Here is a 20,266-nt window from a genome sequence, read left to right as displayed (position 1 = left end):
AAGAGCGTCACCCATATTTGGGGCCCCCACGGAAGCATACTTGTCACCCAGATATGGGTGACACGGCGACGAACGCGTTGACCGACATGGTGGTCATCAGAAACCGGCGCTTTTCTCCTGAGTGGGGCCATGGTGGTCACTAGTGTCTGAAGATACTAATTTATTAAATTGGTATTTGTTTCATTCTAACCAATTTTTGAATATTTGAAAACCGCAAATAAATAGAGAACTTTGGACAGAAGGCATTAATAATTTGCATAATTTTATTTTTATCATATTGTTCGATAATTCGCCATTATATTCTAAGAATAATGGAAATTTCATCATGACCCTCTGATCGTAATAGATAAAAAGTGCGTAGCAGTCAAAGTGTTAACTTAATTCGGTATATCAGCTGTTTGTTTTGCTCCCTTTTATTCATTTCGTTACTTTCAACTGGACATTATTAGTATTGCGAGCTGTGATGGACTCTAGCAAAGGAAATAGTATTAACACAATGACTGCCACGTTGGTCATATACGACCGGTCACGGTTTCTCCTGTAACGCAACGGTGGTGATTGGTGACCATAGCGCTTGAACTACTTCCAATCGTTGAAATAAACAAGGTTTGCTTTAATTTGTCGCTGTCAATCGTTACCAAGGCGCCACGGTGGTCACCCATGACTGTCAATAAGGAATATGAAATGAACGAAAGTCTAGGAATACGTCTGAGTGTCTGAAGTACCTGGCCCACCGAGGGCGAGGTCGCGTGTGAAGTGAGTGATCAACGAAGAGAGCTTGCGTATGAAAGGAGAGAGTGTTAGGATTTAAATAAGGGTGCAGAGTCAGAATACGTGCAGTCGAGTCATAGTGGGTGAAAAATCGTGTGTTCGAGAGTTAGAGTTCAAGAATTGAGGGAAGCATAGTGTAATATTTTAGTTTAAATAAATCTTATTGTTATTAAAAAAGAGTCGTTGTTTATCAAATGAGCATCTCTGTCTGCAGAGGCTTTATCTAGCAATAATCCTACATAAATAAAACATGGTTGGCACGATTTAGATTATTGCACGATTTCTATATTGTGTCAATCCTATGCAAACCCTTTAGAAATAAATTTACAATGTACGTGATACGAATATACGATAATACGACATATTACGATGTACATATTTTATTTAACATTAGGTTCAAAACGCTATTTGTATACCTGTTTCTAAGGACACCTGTCAAATTGACAGATAAAGGAAAACACGTGCCTTTCTTTTCAACGATTAGTTTAATTTAAAAACAATTATATATTATATTAACAGTCTTGATATAAGTTAACTAAATCTGTTACCATTGTATAATTGGAGCAACCCTTCCGTCAAATTGACGGGTTCTATAAATTTAGTGTTAAATATCTGAAATTCTACAGCCTACATTAGTCTCCATATCATATCATAGTCTTCTGACCATGATTCTCGCGCCATTTTGGAAGATTCGCAACCAATAACACCGATACTTATTACAATTATCTATTATCGTTTATCCAGATTTTTCACTGTCCTCGATTCTGTGTCATTCTATATAATATAACGTTCAATTCGCTGAATGCTGTCAAGTGTCAATGCACTTGGTTCTAGTTCACAAATTCCAAGACAAACACAAGCTGAATGTTATTTTAACAAAATCAGAGATGTGATCGATCATCCCTTTTGCTTCATCATACATTAGAATCGGTTCGATCGAACTATGACAGCAAATTTGAATACAAGGTGACGCTTCTTTGACAGAATTTCGTTGCGTCTATTTCCATGCGCGATGCATGAATAGATCACAAAGATCGAGCCCGACGAGAATGAAACCGATTGGAATTGTCAGGTAATGCTTAAGGATTTATTCAGATTACTCTGGGTATCACGTCATAGCGCATTAGTCAACTGAACACTCGGATTACCGACAATAGAGTTCACATTTGACAGGTATCGTTGCAACGAAGCCTAGAATTCCTTTCTCGATCTTTCAGGATCTTGGCATTTTCGAAATAACTTTTGCTGCATCTCAGCAAATCTCGAGAAGATTTCTTTGAATTTTCAGTGGCATATATTTCGTAGAGTAGTAAACCATTCCCTCGATGTATCTAGAATTTACTATTGATCCATAGCGTCCGTATACCCATCCCTACATGTTCATATATTGATTATTCGTTTCATCCGGTTTTGAAAACACGCGCAAGAGTTCATCAGTGTGGAAAGAATTTTTAATTAAAAATGCGATGCCAATTGTAAAAAGATAAATTAATATAGCATTTATGCAGCTCTCTGAGTACACGAATTGTTAAAAATTATTATGTTATTACTAATGTAATAATTGATAATAATTTGTAATATATAATAATATATAATAACGATATATTTTTAATATTGGATAAAAATTTAAATTATTAATTAATTTTTTTATTACAACTAACCCTTTGTGCTCGACGATTTTTTGGCTAAAGGAGGGTTCGAGTTGAGAAATTTTCTGCTATAAGGCTGATGATATTCTTTGAACAGTAAATAAGAAATCGTATAATAATTAACCCTTTGCGATCAGCAGATTTCAGCAGAGCAAATTTAGCGTTTCGCAAGTTACTTTTCTGTACAGGATTTAAAGTAAATATGTGGATATTAAAACGCAGAGAATTTGTTGAAACTAATTTCTATTTAATACTACTAATAATACGTAAGAATAGAAAATTTTTAATTTCTCTAATCTAGGATGGCGAAAACTGGTCTTGAGACACCGAAAATTGACATAAGAACAAGAAAACGACAATACAAACTAAAAACTCGTAAACTAATTTAACTTAGGAAAAGAACACCAAGATAACGAAACGAAAACACACAAAGACGCACTCTAATTTAACTCTCTTTCCAACACCGAGCGACTCATGCTCGTGCTGGTTACAATTAACCCTTTGCACTCGACGATTTTTTGGCCAAAGAAGGATAGGAGTTGAAAGATTTTCTGTTACAAAGCTGACGATATTTTTCTGAGCAGTGAATAAGAAATCGTACGATAATTAACACGTAGAATTATTTGATTTCGATACCTCGCACACCGTTACATTATCTGAAATTTGGCATATTTATGAATATCGAGCTTCGAAATTTTATCAAATGGCGACTGTAGGGTGCCTTTCGAGCGCAGAGGGTTAATTTCTAAGGACTCCGTTTTGGTCGTCAAGGGTCCTGCTTTTATGCTTTTCTTAACCTACGCTTCACCTCCCCGTAGGGACCACGCAACTTAATTTTGTTACTCAAAATAACTTTTCCATTTGCTTCTAGAAAATATCGATCGGTTTACAATTTGTTTTTGTTGACAATAGCCGATTCGCGATTTCTTTTGGTATCCTACACCAATTTTCTATAGTTTTCTGAATTTTTCGACTTGCGAATGCCCTCGCTACGGGGACATCGACCGCAAAGGGTTAACACGTAAAATTATTTAATTTCGATATTTCACATCATGTTAAGTTATTTTAAATTTGATATATTAATTAATATCGAGCTTCGAAATTTTATCAAACGGCGACTGAAGGGCGTCCCTCGAGTGCAGAGGGTTAAATTAATTTTTTGAAATTACTTATAAAAGAGAATTATTATTTTGAAAAGTATAAGATGAAAGTGGAGGAAGAGTTGATATTGCAATAAAAATGGACACCGATGTTGGAAAGTTATAATAATTTGTCGTGAAAGGTGAAGACACGATTAGGCAGAGATTACCACTAATCGCGTAATGACGTAATAACGTAATAAGAGCGAGTATAAATATAGGTCAGAGCAAAGTGAGTTATTTGCTTCGAGCATCTCTTGACGAGTACCCGCAAAGAAAACTCGGAATTTTGCTCAACGTAAAAAAGCACCGAGGATCCACAATCTGGAGTAGTATCACGTAACAGTGATTTTAAGAATCACTTCTGGAAACCGATACCTCTGATTAACGAGATTAAAACCAATATTCTCTTATTGCGATGATCAATGCCCTTTATATGCGTATATCACGCTACGTCATTAAGATATCTTGAAATGCCACGAAGTAAAATCGAGTCACGAATTCCATATATTTTAATAGATTAGTAATTACGCGAAATCATTAACAGGCGTTTAATAATTCAATTTCTTAATTCGACAAAATTTACTGCTCGCTGCACAAAATTACCATGACATGTAGAAATATTTAGAATTTAACGATGGTGAGGAATGGGCGAATGGATTGGGGCGACAAAATTTACTAATCATTGCACAAAATTATTATGACATGTAGAAATATTTCGAATTTAACGATGATGAGGAATGGGCGAATGGATTGGGGCGACAAAATTTATTAATCATTGCACAAAATTATTATGACATGTAGAAATATATAGAATTTAACGATGATGAGGGATGGGCGAATGGATTAGGGCAATAAAATTTACTAATCATTGCACAAAATTATTATGACATGTAGAAATATTTCGAATTTAACGATTGTGAGGGATGGGCGAATGGATTGAAATATATTGTGGATAGAAATGGAAACCAATTTTTTGTACGTTTTATCAGTTAACAAATTAATATATCTATATAATAATATTTAAATACTGACATCAGTTCGCAATATAATATTTTAAACAAAAATATTTACACTATCTAGAAAATTCTTCAAGAAATGTGGGATTGTAAAAATATTATTATTAAATTATCATTAATGATCAAAGGACTAACGATTTCAGGAAAATCTTCGAAAATCTTCGAGCAATTAGCAACGTATAGTATGAATGAGTATAAATAGTGTGTCAAGACAATTCTGTATTTATATTTCTGTATTTTCTTATTATTTTCCGATTTTCTGTATTTTATTGATTTCTATATTTTCGTATAATAAAATCGTTATATTAAAAGAATTGTCATTCCTGTGTGAATGTCAATCCCGCAATAGCATAACTGAACAACAGACAAATAGAAAATATTCCACGAATTTACCTTAAAATTTACCATAAAAATTATTAAATCAACGAAATAATAAAAATTTTGCGAAAAATCGATGAAATTGATCAACGACGAAAAATCTCGCAATAATTCAAGAACACGTGGAAGAAGGACTATAAAAATCACAAAGAAGGGATATTAAAGGGATATTAATAGAAAATATTCCACAAATTTACCTAAAAATTTACCATAAAAATTATCAAATCAACGGAATAATAAAAATTTTGTGAAAAATCGATGAAATTTATCGACAACGAAAAATCTGGCAATAATTCGAGAGCACATGGAAGAAGGGCTATAAAAATCACAGAAAAAGGATATTAAAGGCAACAAAATGGAAGCGGAGGACACGTATGAAATGACTATACCTCTTACCCCTGCAGAATTTTCTTTTCGTCCTAATTAAACGCGAGAGAACAAAAACGAGGAAAAGTAGGGGAGGAAAGGGGGAGAAAAAGGGAAAACGATTAGCCGGGAAGGAGAGGGAGTTTGGCGACATTTTGCCGGTTGTTTTTCGTCCGTGGAAAGACATTGCTCAAGGCTCCACTTGAGATAGCGAAAAATCTTTCAAGGACCAAGGAATATGGGTCATCCCACAGCCGGTTTTCACATCCGTGATATTTTTCGCCATTTACCCTGCGAACGTAAAAATCCGACCTCGTGGAAATATGTTCCCTGATTTATGCACGAATTATTTACGCGGTGTGTTAAATTCATAGTGCCGAGAAGAACACGATCCTCTAATGAGTTTGTTCGATGTTACAAGGGGAAACATTCGACCTAGCAAATGCTCTCTACCCTCTTGTATCCACGTGAAATATATCCGTATTTAATCTGAATTTTACACCCTGCTGTCCACGCGAGCGCACCGCGAATCAGGAATATTTGATGTTCTCGCAAATTCATTTTTCTCACTTTTCGCGGAATTTTTTCCTGTCATTACGCAGAAACGAAATTTCCAAATGAATTTCTCGGTCAATTACGTCGACCTACGGGAATTTCCTCCTGATTCGGAGAACGAATTTGTTTTATTACTTCGGGTCGGAGAACGCGAGTGTTTAAATAAACAACGAGATTACAAAGGAGCTATTTACGTAGAAAAATTCCATTCTTGCGGACTAATTCTTTTCCCACAGCGTACTTTTTAATTATGCGTTGGGAAACAATCGCGAGAATGAATTACAATTATTTTTTAACTCACGAAGAGTTAATTTAAATCATGCAGCGAGATTTGAAAGCATTCATTGTTCGGTATATTTAATATTCTGAATATTCTAACGGAGTATTGTCGCCTGTTGTATTATGGAACGTTGTGTGAAATTATAAAATATAGGCAACAATTGAATAACCATTTTTTCTTTTTTTTTTTGCGTATTTTATGTCACCTCGACTACTATAACTAGGTCAATAGTGACGACACTGTCTCTTTATTTTATATTTTGTATAAAAATATAATTACCTTTTTTTATATTTTGTAGGACATTTTTATTTCCTTTATATATATCAGTATGTTTTTCTATGTGATTCTTTACTGACAAAGAATTATTGTCATGGTGTCAGAGAAATATCATTTTTATTTGCTGGCACAATATTTCTTAATAATCTTTGAAAATTTCCTAATAATATTTCTTAATGATGTTTTTTTAATAATCTTCACATATGTATTTCTGTTAGATATTCTAGTATGTTATTTCATGTAACTCTCTTTTAAGGAAGAATTATTTTCATGGTATTGGAGAAATATTTTTATTCTCATTTCATAGTGCAATATTTCACAGACAGCTTTTTGGCAGACACCATTGATAAACGACTGTTCCCAAAAATCGATACTTTATTTCATATTTAAATCTCCATTTTTCCAAAAGCGTATGTCATCGAGCGAATACGATAACAAATTCAGATATATTACCATAAAATTTATAAAATACGATGGAAAATGCTGGCCAGGAAATTTTTGATCGTGTAATTCTCGTTTTATATATACACAGTGTTCATTTGGAACTTTATATCTAAACAACTCAAAAACAAAATATTTTGCAAAAAAATATTAGATAAAAAAGTACCACGGTTTTAAAGAGGAAGTAAAAAATCAATTATAGGTCAATCTTGTTTTCTTAAACAGAAACCTACATTTTTGTGTGTTGCAAAATATTGTAAAAAATGCATGGAGCCTTGAATAAAATGAATAAAATGAATAAAAATGACAGCGAGAAATTTCTTTATGTAACATCTCCTGTGTCTCAATATTAAAGTGTGTCGTTTCGGAGATATTCAGACGTGAAGTTTTCCAACGAACACCCGGTATACGTTCTATAATGTAAATGTTACAGCACAATGAATCAATCTAAAAAATAGATAAGTTACGAAGTGCTTTTCGACGGATTGTCTTGCCCTGGGCGTCGCGAGGATATCGCGGCTTGTTCGCGTGTTCTTATTCCCTTTTTCACCCAAAGTTGCACGCGAGGGTTTGCATTTACATCCTCTATTCGAAGCTTTTAGCCGCAGGTATCCTCTTCGAACGTTATAGATCGGCAGTGGAAATATTTTTGTTCGGCGGCGATCCACGCGAATCGAAAAAATAAGCAAAAGCCAAGGGGCACGTAAGAGATGGTCAAAATTAGGTTAAACCGACATTCTAAAAAAGATCTTTCGAAACCTAAAGCTTTGGTAAATATTTAACGAAGTTTCGCTGCATATCTCTGCACGATCAATGTTCGATACAGAAATTTATTCCCAAAACAGAAGCAAAAAGAAGCTAGTATAATTTTTGGAAAATTCATCAAATTCGAATGAATTTTAAATAAATTTTAAATAAATAGTTTAAAAGAAATATGCATCGCATATTTTATTATTGATAGTTTTGCAAATGATTTTGGCGAATAAAGCAGCTGAGATATAGGTTCGAATTTGAAATAAATTTGAAATAAATATTTTAAGCGAATATGCAACTGTATATTTTATTATCGATAATTTTGCAAACGATTTTGCGATGCATTTTGTTATGGCGAATACATAAATTGAGATATAGGTTCGAATTTTAAATAAATTTGAAATAAATATTTTAAACGAATATGCAAGTGCATATTTTATTATCGATAGTTTTGCAAACGATTTTGCGATGCATTTTGTTATGGCGAATACATAAATTGAGATATAGGTTCGAATTTTAAATAAATTTGAAATAAATATTTTAAACGAATATGCAAGTGCATATTTTATTATCGATAGTTTTGCAAACGATTTTGCGATGCATTTTGTTATGGCGAATACATAAATTGAGATATAGGTTCGAATTTTAAATAAATTTGAAATAAATATTTTAAACGAATATGCAAGTGCATATTTTATTATCGATAGTTTTGCAAACGATTTTGCGATGCATTTTGTTATGGCGAATACATAAATTGAGATATAGGTTCGAATTTTAAATAAATTTGAAATAAATATTTTAAACGAATATGCAAGTGCATATTTTATTATCGATAGTTTTGCAAACGATTTTGCGATGCATTTTGTTATGGCGAATACATAAATTGAGATATAGGTTCGAATTTTAAATAAATTTGAAATAAATATTTTAAACGAATATGCAAGTGCATATTTTATTATCGATAGTTTTGCAAACGATTTTGCGATGCATTTTGTTATGGCGAATACATAAATTGAGATATAGGTTCGAATTTTAAATAAATTTGAAATAAATATTTTAAACGAATATGCAAGTGCATATTTTATTATCGATAGTTTTGCAAACGATTTTGCGATGCATTTTGTTATGGCGAATACATAAATTGAGATATAGGTTCGAATTTTAAATAAATTTGAAATAAATATTTTAAACGAATATGCAAGTGCATATTTTATTATCGATAGTTTTGCAAACGATTTTGCGATGCATTTTGTTATGGCGAATACATAAATTGAGATATAGGTTCGAATTTTAAATAAATTTGAAATAAATATTTTAAACGAATATGCAAGTGCATATTTTATTATCGATAGTTTTGCAAACGATTTTGCGATGCATTTTGTTATGGCGAATACATAAATTGAGATATAGGTTCGAATTTTAAATAAATTTGAAATAAATATTTTAAACGAATATGCAAGTGCATATTTTATTATCGATAGTTTTGCAAACGATTTTGCGATGCATTTTGTTATGGCGAATACATAAATTGAGATATAGGTTCGAATTTTAAATAAATTTGAAATAAATATTTTAAACGAATATGCAAGTGCATATTTTATTATCGATAGTTTTGCAAACGATTTTGCGATGCATTTTGTTATGGCGAATACATAAATTGAGATATAGGTTCGAATTTTAAATAAATTTGAAATAAATATTTTAAACGAATATGCAAGTGCATATTTTATTATCGATAGTTTTGCAAACGATTTTGCGATGCATTTTGTTATGGCGAATACATAAATTGAGATATAGGTTCGAATTTTAAATAAATTTGAAATAAATATTTTAAACGAATATGCAAGTGCATATTTTATTATCGATAGTTTTGCAAACGATTTTGCGATGCATTTTGTTATGGCGAATACATAAATTGAGATATAGGTTCGAATTTTAAATAAATTTGAAATAAATATTTTAAACGAATATGCAAGTGCATATTTTATTATCGATAGTTTTGCAAACGATTTTGCGATGCATTTTGTTATGGCGAATACATAAATTGAGATATAGGTTCGAATTTTAAATAAATTTGAAATAAATATTTTAAACGAATATGCAACTGTATATTTTATTATCGATAATTTTGCAAACGATTTTGCGATGCATTTTGTTATGGCGAATACATCAATTGAGATATAGATTCGAATTTTAAATAAATATTTTAAAAAAAATATGCAAGCGTATATTTTATTATCGATAGTTTTACGAATAATTTCACAATGCACTTTGTCATGGCTTAAATATTAAAATATAAAATTAATAAATTTGAAATAAATATTTTAAACGAATATGCAAGTGTATATTTTATTATCGATGGTTTTGCAAATGATTTCGCGATGCATTTTGTCATGGCAAATATATCAGTTGAGATATAGGTTCTAATTTTAAATAAATATTTTAAATAAATATGCAAGTGTATATTTTATTATCGATTGTTTCGCAAATGATTTCGCGATGCATTTTGTCATGGCGAATACATCACCTGGAAGGTAGGTTCCAATTTGAAACAAATATTTTAAACGAATATAGTATTATGCAAGTTTATACTCTATTAACGATAGTTTCGCAAACGAGGACTAAATAATATCAATTTTATTATTAATTTCGCGATGCATTTTATCGATGGTAATTGGGGCTATAAGATTTCGAATAAAATGAACGATTGTTGCTAACTTGCTCAGTGTTTCGACCAAGATATAAATTCAGTTAGGTATCAGGTAGAATATCTATATTTTTGGACGGTGCTCAGTCCGACTAAAAGTAATTCACTGATTAAAACCAATATATTGATCTCCTATACTCCAAATTTTTCCAATTTTCTCTTTAATAAAATTCTGTTACTTTCCTACATGTGTTCTACATCAAGAAATAATCGATTGACAGGACCCAATTTAAGAAAATTTTAGTATTAATTGATATTAATTACACCAATAACAGCGATGAATTTTCACACAAATATTCGTGGAATTTCTAATTACCTGAAAATGAAATCGAAGTCGAGTTGCACTCGACGAAGGAATCCAGATGGTGAATAACGCAAAACCGACACAGAAATACAGGAGATATTCGGAAAATTTCACCACTCTCGGGAATGCTCGCGTTACATTTATATGTTGCATCAATTCTTCCATATTGCACAGTTTCCTCTAATTTCACTCGTCTACATATCACTCCATCTCCCGTGACACTTTTGGAAATTGAAGTTAAAGCGAGTTTTCATCACGAAGGTTCATTTGTTTCAGCGAATCGCGTCGACATTTGTGAAACAAGCTGTACAAAGACGATAAAGTTACGTAACTGCGAGTTTAGTCAGCCAGACGTAAAAGCCATTGTAGAGAAACTGACTTGCGACCGCGAGAAATTTCGAGAACGAGTCAGGTTTTATCAGAGATTTTATTTCCAACTGTGGAGAACTGCCACGACTATTGATATCAACTTCTAACTGTCAAGAGAGCAAAGCGTTGCGAAGTCAGGGTACAGTAGAACTTGTTGGAAGTACAATGACAGCCTCTTTCTCAATGTCAGTGCGAGCATGAATGCCTGCCGAGAGAGATTCCTTTCAGCTTTTAGAAGCGACAACTTGCGACAAACGTCTTTATATCTTTCAGCGGCTTTAGAATCTTCGCGTGGCTTTTTGGAACACCTGTATTTGCTTAACAAGTCTCAACGATGGTTTTCGAACGTCCGACCGCGCGAGCGCAGCGATATTTTATGCGAATCGTCCATTTTTATTTCTCCTGCGAGCAAATACCTTTCCTCCACTTTTCTCCGCTCGAGATAAGTCTCTCGTTTCACGTTTGCTGCGATGATGAATGAAGAAGGCTGAATCGTGAATTTAAATTATCACACTAACCCTTCCGCTAGTATAGGTGACTATAGTCACCGGTCATGGAATGCTATTTACACATGACGGGTGACTATAGTGTCACTGGGTATAAAAATTGGGCCAAAAATTAAAACAAGTGCTTAGCTCTCTTTGCAAAGAATTGCAAGCACCTTTCACGACTCATCAGCCATTCAGATGCGATTATAGCATTGTTATTTAGGGTAAGGCTAAGGATATTTCATTTACGTGATATTTCTGACGATTTATGGAGTATACCTAGCTTCGTGATGATATGAAAATTCTAATTAACCCTTTGCAGATGGAACGGTTTTGAGTAAATCGTACCGTGGGGCCGAGCCGCTGCCATGACAGTCATTCAAAACTATGCGTCCATTTCTGCCTAATATGTTAAGCGCCACGCCGGTCCCAAGGGACCGACGGTAGACTTTCCGATCAGGCCTAGCCGGTCCGTACGGCCCGGAAGGGCCCGCATGGCAGCTAACTGTGGCGTAAACGGAACGGCACGTAAAACCGGCGTGGCGTTTAACCACTTGCGCTATAAAGACGTGCCACGCACGTCGAGATGCTTTTGTTTCAAAGCCACCAGCGACGTGTATACCACGTCAATGTAACGCCTTACTGCATGTTATATTGCAGAGCTCGGCACGGCAACCGGAAGTTAAATCGTAGCGCAAGTGGTTGACGTGTTAACACGTTAAGTGCCATGTCGGTCCCCAGGAACCGGCGCTAGACTTTCCGTTCGGGCCCGGTCAGTCCTCAGGAACTGGTCGCAGATTTAAGATTCCGATTTTCCCCTTTTTGTATTTTTTTTCAAAAGACTTGGTCCCAAATGCTAAAGACTGCGCGCGTGTAATGTTCCTACCTTTGACACACTGCTCTGTTCTACGGAACTCCGCGACCACGGCCACTCGTTAAGACAACGAGTCCCAAACTCGAGTGACCACGAGACAAAGTTGCACGTCCGCGAGTCAAAACGAATATCGTTTTCATGGAATAGGCGCTCAATGTGTTAAGTTTGTTCGAATATCCGAATTTGATCTCGAAGGACAATGATATACAGGGAGACAATGACTTACCAGCATCTCTAGCCCTCTTGCACGCCTGGTACATGTCCTCACTGATCTCTGGATTGCCATCTGCGATGGTTTCGCCAACAGTGACGAACCTCTCTACCGCCAGATTCACGGCTTGGCCGACTCTGGCAACGGCACGGAGACTTCTGTCCGAACATAGCGGACGTTCTCTGTGCGACACTAACGTGGAAATCTGGAAAACGAAGAGAAATGAATTGGCGAGATTGCACCAAGTTCCCTCTAGACAGGGAACATCTAACGCGTTCCACGACTCTTGGCTCGTCGATCATTTAGCTGCTCGACGGGGACGCGACTTTCGTCGGGTCGAGACATTCTTTGCTGTACCATTTCACCCTCTGCGAGTTTTGAAATAGGATATTCTCACGCCCGCGAGAAGGGAGAGGGTCGTGCATTTCAGTTGAACGAGAGAGATTACAACCAATCTATGGTAGAAAATTGTCACCGAATTGTTTGGCCAAAAGATCGGGCTATTAAATTAATATCGGATCAAAAACTATCAGAGAAGTAGGGAAAAAATTGTTTGAAAGCGGAAATTGACATTTGCTGGAAGTTAGAGCAAAAAACGAATCGTCCAGCACTACGTTATTCGAAATGTTACAGTTCACGGGAATCGTTTTATAATCAGATTTCGCCAGTGAATAAATCAGACAGTCTAACATAGCTTTTTCAATCGGATTGCAATCTCTATCGAAATGTTTATTTTTCATTGGAAATGAGTTATGGAACGTATTAGATTCGATTAAAATTCGTAAAAAAGGCATAGTCTTATAATATTTAATAATAATATACAAATTCGTAAAAATGGTGCAGTCCTATATTATTTAACCTGTTAACTGGGGAATAAACTTTTGTTCAACTCTTTTCACAATGGGGACCTTTTGCTTCATAGTTGTAAGTAATATCATCACACCTCAAGTAATAAATGAAAATAATTTTTAACTTATTTATTTTATTTATTTCGACAAAATATTTTGTAACGTATAATATATAAATCAAATAATTTTGATGCAGAAAAAATGAATTGAACGAATTTAAATAATTATTTCGTAGTATGATATTAGTAATATCTCACCTATCTCACCTCAAGTAATAAAAGAAAATAATTTTTAACTTATTGATTTTATTTATTTCGACAAAATATTTTACGAAATATAATATATAAATCAAACAACTTCGATGTAGAAAAATTAATCGAACGAATTTAAATAATTATTTCATAGTATGATATTAGTAATATCTCACCTTAAATAGTAATATCTCACCTATCTCACCTCAAATAATAAAAGAAAATAATTTTCAACTTATTGATTTTATTTATTTCGACAAAATATTTTGTAACGTATAACATATAAATCAAATAACTTCGATGTAGAAAAATTAATTGAACGAATTTAAATAATTATTTTGAAGTATGATATTCCTTGAAACAATATGGTATACACAAAGTAACACCACAATCTCGATTCTTTCTTAAAATATTTTAAATAACACAATTTGCATCTCATGGTTACGTTTGCTTTTGAAAAGTCCGATGATATGTAATTTGCAAAATGTCTGTCAATAAGTCTAGTCTAGTTTTGGTGTCAAAGAAGGACGTCCTGTACTAGTAGATGACGACTGTGGTCCATCTCTATATTGCGAAAACGTAAACAATATACTCGCATAGAACCACGCTAGGATTTAATAGATAAGAACTACATAAAACTTAACGCGTTCAAAATATTACGGCAAATTTCCATGACGAAAAATATCGTTATGCCCATTGCAATAGTAATTCGTGTATGACGAAATATTTCGTCATACCCAGTTAACAGGTTAATAATAATATATAAGATTATTATCCTATAATACAGACTGTCCCAAAAATTCTGGTAAATTAACCCTTTGATTACTGTGAACGCCTAAAGACACTCAAAAATTTGTTGTTTTGCTGTTAAATTCTAAGTATATATAGCAACAATTTAATACAGAACACAAAGAAATAAATAATCTTGTTTTAATGTAGTGTCCCTATAGTGTTTCGATTATTATTTGAATATATAATAATTTCCCAGAAATGCATACCTAACGAAAAGTTTCACCATTCTCGGTATATATCGTAAATGGATTCGCACCTTATGGTATGGCTAATGCGTTTTAAAGTTTAACGTAGTCAAAGGGTTAAGCAAATAATAATCCCAAAGAAAGAAATAATATTTTTTTACTCAAGGTTTCATTTTCGAGAAACACGAGATTGAAGATCTGTCATGTACACGTGTACTAATTTATTCGACACATTTTTCAACGTAGAATCATTACTCGGTTCATTTGTTGCTTCCAACCACGATTTTAGGGACATCCTGTATTTATTATTTAACCTAGATATTAGCGTAACGATAAATATTCCAGCATTATCGATAATTTGGTACAAGATCATAAAGAATAATTTACGCAATATCTCTGTTAAACTGATCACGGCATCCTCGTTATCCGCATTATCGTTACTCTATTAATTTTATTATTTCATCATAGCGTCCAAACGGCACGATGGAAAATTATGTCCAACGAACCTGAGCAGTTAACGAGAATAATGTTACACATTTGCCTGGCTGAATTCCAGGCTACCATTCTAGGCGTGAATGAAACAGCCATTTAAAAAGCAACTAGTCATGCTGATTAACCCCGATAAATTGGTTAAATTTCTACGAATATAATATATGAATTCATACATCACGCACAAAGGCCCCCGTATATTCTATAGAGATATTTCATAGAGACGAATGAAGTATGCAGTTAATTCGCGGCGCAAAAGATTTATCGGCCATTTCAAGTCGATCTCTAAACGAAGATTTACGGATGATATTTCATATATTCCATAAATAAACGTAGCTGAAAATCAAAACGATTACTGCAGTTTCAAATTCATTTCCAATTTCATTATTTCACAACGATTCCATCCACGAACGTTTCCCTTTAACCCTTTTAGTGCCGAGAGAAAAACGGGTGCCTATGCGAAGATAACCGGACGAATTTACTAATAAAAACCAAACTAAGAATGATACTTAAAAAATTCGAAATGCAGCATATTACCGAAGAAAGGGAGAATAATGTAATGCCAATTGTGTTTCGATATTCATTGAAAATCGTGCGAATAACATCGATATAAAACACGATGAAAAACGTAGAAACAAGTTTCTCTTCTAGAAACAATATTTGCACATAGTAGTAGTAGTTTATTATAATCTTTGCCTTTCGGATACAGATGACTTCCAGCTTTAGCTCCATATACATACTTTGTTATCTCGTCTTAATTTTTAGTGCTCTTTCAGTCTATCTTATATTTAATGCCTATTCCTGTAATAACTCTAATAACTCTGTTTTGTCCTTTATTGCACTTAGAGTTCTTTGGTCTTTCCTCTATTTACATCCTTTATCGTCTTCTCTTTGGTTTTCGTCCCTTTTCTCTACTATCCTTTTTAGGTCCGCTAATCCTTTTCCCCCTTCGTCTAGAATCTCTCCCAGACTTCTTTCCCCCCTCTTTCCTCACATTCTGCCAGGTGTTCATACGTCTCATCTTCTCTGTGACACAGTCTGCATATCCTGTCTCTTCTGTCTCTCCAGAGGTGGCCGCATATTTGTGCATAAGAATAATCATCGTTTGATCACAGTTTTATGTAGCTCACGTAGTACGAAGTATAAGTATTACATTTTCGATCATTTTTAATAAAATAACCAATATCAGTCCTGAGAACGAAAGGATACCCGAAAACAATTTCTTAAATTCTTTTGCAATGAAATTAGACCGTTTCAAACGTTTTATAAGTTTATTTTGAGATAGAGATACGAAGAATAAGGCGCTAAAAGGGTTAAATAAATACAATTTACGAAAATTTCCAGCTCGAATAGATTTTCCTATCTCACGAACAAATATAATTTCAAAAAATTTCCCGAAATCCGGCGATCTAAGTTAAATATCCCAAATATTATTTCCCCTCATAGCCTTCGTTTACCAACTACATTATTTCGTTCGAAATAAGCGAACCGGAGGAGCTCTAATCAACGTTTCCAGCTACTTTTCCGCGACGCTTTCCCAGCACTTTCGCGTTCCAGTTACGAAGGAACCGGTGTTGGTCGTTAAGAATTGATTCGGAAGATTAATGACAACTAAAGAAGGTTATCCAGCATCGTTCCGTGCTCTTTACTCAATTACTTCGCCTTGCCCTCGTTCAAACATTAACGAGAAACGTATACGTGGAAATGTGTATACAGAGAAATATCTACACTGACATATACACGTGGAAATGTGGACACGAAGCGCCCAACGCAACCCTGAATGTCATCGATCTCGAGAGTCTACGTCGGCCAATGATGGCGGGGGGCCTGGGAGACAGGACTCGTTACCAAGCCAGGACCCAGCCAGTTTTAATTAATGTCGCATCCACGCTGCACACCCCTGGAAAAGAAGCAGACGACAACAAACGACATGCAACCTAAAGCTGTCTGCAGTGGGAAGCAGCCGCGTTCGCATTGTTTCGTCTGCGAGCTAACGACCAGACATGTCCTCCTCGTCCCGCAGCCGCATCCGCGTTGCAAATGGCGAACGCGTATCGAAGGAAGCGGCAAGGGGGTAACCCCGTTAGCCGATCCGTGGCTGCAGGCATCGCGAGAGCCACCCTCCCTGTACGTCGCTCATTTTCCGCACAATTGGACAATGCATTTTAGCCGACGTGCCGTTTAAACGATTTCGCGAGCACGAGCTGGTAGACGAACGCGCGGGGAAAACCGTGAGCGGACGAGGGTGGCAGGACAAAGGCAGCGTCGCGAGCTGAGAAAGGATCGAGTCGCGGAGCGCGAGGATCGAAGCCGAGACCAGGGCAGAACTACGCGGAGAAAGGCTAAAGAAACGTACTGTCCAAAGAAATAAGGAGAGGAGGATGGAAACTGGGACAGAGTCGGTATAATCGCGGAAGGAGAAGGAGGTCGCGAAGAGTGGCGAGCGAAGAGAAGAGAGGAGAGGAGAGGAGAGGAGCGAGAGGCTGGCGTAAAGAGATAAGAAAGCAAAGGCGGAAGGAGAATGGAAATAATGGATGAGCCAAAGACCGTGTTATTTGCATGCGAGGTAAAGGGTGAAGGCAGAAGCGATGAACGGGGTGGAAAGGAGGAGGAGTATCGGGAAAGGGACGAACTCGCGGACTATTGTTCCTGCCATGTGAATGCGTACAATCAAGTGAACAGGTATACACACGTGCACACGCGTCTCGCACGGATGCTACGAAAATACAGTCGCGAGCTGTGCACGCGTATGCGGTTCAGTTATCGAACCCCTGGTCTACAACGTTCGTAGTCATTGTCGAGGGTAGTCTGTCGGGACAGGTGCAACCGAGTTAGGTATGCAATGGTGTGCACGCCTGCATTGTGTCCGTGCGTTCTCCAGAACTTATCCAACCCTAAAGCACCGTGGAAGATTTTAATATCGCCGCGGGAGAAAAACGAGAAACTGGCCAAACAATCACGGCTGTTGACTGAGATCCCAACTGGGAATCAGCGAGGACCCGCTCTGCCACGTTTTGGCTCGCATTCGCCCCCCAGGATCGCGTTTAGCATTGAAAACCGCCCCGCGCGACACACGCTTCCCCGCAATTGCTGTCGTCGGGCATCCGATAGACGTTTCCGGTGCACGAGTTTCGAATTCTCTTATCTCGATCGTTGCAGCTTTTTCCGCTCCACGCGGTTCACCCCGATGCACTCGCGAACAAGTCTTCCGGGAGATACTCGGTGAAGGAAATTTCGTGAAGCGTGTTAAACTGTTGCGTTAGCTTTGGCCTTCGAATGATTGCGAGACCGGGTAACTTTACTTCCACCTTCCACTCTCTTTTCGTGGAAAATTCCCCGACATTTTAGCCGAGCTGAGAGATATAATCGATACACGTCGACTGAGAAATCGGTATATTTTTACACGAGGGATTTTGTGCATCTCGTACAATTATACGAATGGAGATGATAGTTTGAGATTTTTGGGTTTCAATCGAGCTAATATTTTGGGATTACTGGGTTTCAATCGAGCTAATATTTTGAGATTTCTGGTTTTGAATCGAGCTAATATTTTGGGATTTCTGGGTTTCAATGTAGTTAATATTTTGAGATTACTAGTTTTCAATGAAACCATTATTTTGAGATCCCTAGTTTTCAATGAAGCCATTATTTTGAGATCCCTAGTTTTCAATGAAGCCATTATTTTGAGATTTCTGAGTTTCAATGGAACTAATATTTTGAGATTTTTGGTTTGCAATGGAGCTAATATTTTGAGATTTCTGGTTTTCAATGCAGCTAATATTTTGAGATTTTTGGTTTTCAATGGAGCTAATATTTTGAGATTTCTGGTTATCAATGGAGCAAATATTTTGAGATACATAGTTTTCAATGAAGCCATTATTTTGAGATTTCTGAGTTTCAATGGAACTAATATTTTGAGATTTTTGGTTCTTAATGAAACTAATATTTTGAAATTTCTGGTTTTTAATGGAGTTAATATTTTGAGATTTCTGGTTATCAATCGAACTAATATTTTAAGATTACTGGGTTTCAATGAAGCTAATATTTTGAGATTTCTGATTCTTAATGGAGCTAATATTTTGAGAATTCTGGCTTTCAATGGAGCCAATATTTTGAGATTTCTAGGTTTCAGTGGAGCTAATATTTTGATATTCTTGGTTTTCAATAAAGCTAATATTTTGAGATTTCTAGTTCTCAATGCAGCTAATATTTTGAGATTACCGGGTTTCTATCGTGCTAATATTTTGAGATTCTTGGTTTTCAATGAAGCTAATATTATGAGATTTCTGGTTTCCAATGGAACTAATATTTTGAGATTTCTAGTTTCCAATGGAACTAATATTTTGAGATTTCTAGTTTCCAATGGAACTAATATTTTGAGATTTCTGATTTTCAATGGTGCCAATATTTTGAGATTTCTGGTTTTCAATGAAACAGAAAATATATACAAATGTCCAATTTCGAACTTTAAGGATTTTCGACATGTGTGATTATATTAAGATTGATAAGCTTGGAAGTACAAGAAATATGTTATTATACGTGTCTCAAAAAATCAAGTGTGTGAATTTCTATGTATTTAGAGAGTGATGCGCGAGATTTCATTTAAAATCAACATAATTGCGGACATCCTAGGTCGATTTAGATTTGACATTCCAAATTTCTATGCACAAAATACACCCCTTTGCTTTTGAATTTAATCCTCGCTAATTTAATCCCTGAAAAGTATTAAACATCGTGAAATAACATAAAATAAACGTGAAATAAAGCACTCGTGGTTATATAATATATCATCGTCGTGGTTATTACAGTCGGCGAATTTCAATGGCGACTCGAGGCGCGAAAAATCCATGCAAACGACGTATGTAACTTTGTAAACGTAATTAACTTTGGAATAATCGTTGAAAATATTAAACGCGTCGATGAATAATTTTACATAAATTAACCGTATTATGTCACATTGCATCATGACGGGATTTTAACGCGAAAAATCCTGTTCTGCCTTAAAAGGCAAAATCAGTAAAACGCAATCGGCAATCAACTGGTTAGCGATCATCGATGAAAGTATCTGGCGCAGTGTGTCGAAAATTTGCCAGATTATTCCAGCGATGTTACATAATTCTG

At 35.3% G+C, this 20,266-nt stretch overlaps 1 protein-coding gene across 3 annotated transcripts in view; it reads right to left on the bottom strand.

Annotated features, from left to right (window-relative positions):
* Window positions 1-20,266, bottom strand: part of alpha-Catr (alpha-catenin related) — a 116,302-nt gene that overhangs the window by 46,050 nt on the left and 49,986 nt on the right. For all 3 annotated transcript variants that reach the window (XM_017905753.1, XM_017905751.1, XM_017905752.1), the window contains exon 2: window positions 12,596-12,785. In XM_017905753.1, coding sequence (XP_017761242.1) covers window positions 12,596-12,785 — 190 coding nt within the window. The remainder of the gene's footprint in view (window positions 1-12,595; window positions 12,786-20,266) is intronic.

The sequence above is a fragment of the Eufriesea mexicana genome, unplaced genomic scaffold (genome assembly GCF_001483705.2).
Source record: "Eufriesea mexicana isolate 0111107269 unplaced genomic scaffold, ASM148370v2 scaffold4491, whole genome shotgun sequence".
In the NCBI taxonomy this organism is placed as follows: Eukaryota; Metazoa; Arthropoda; class Insecta; order Hymenoptera; family Apidae; genus Eufriesea; species Eufriesea mexicana.
The sequence above is the reverse complement of the archived record's forward strand: the minus strand, read 5'-3'. Positions and strand labels throughout refer to the sequence as shown.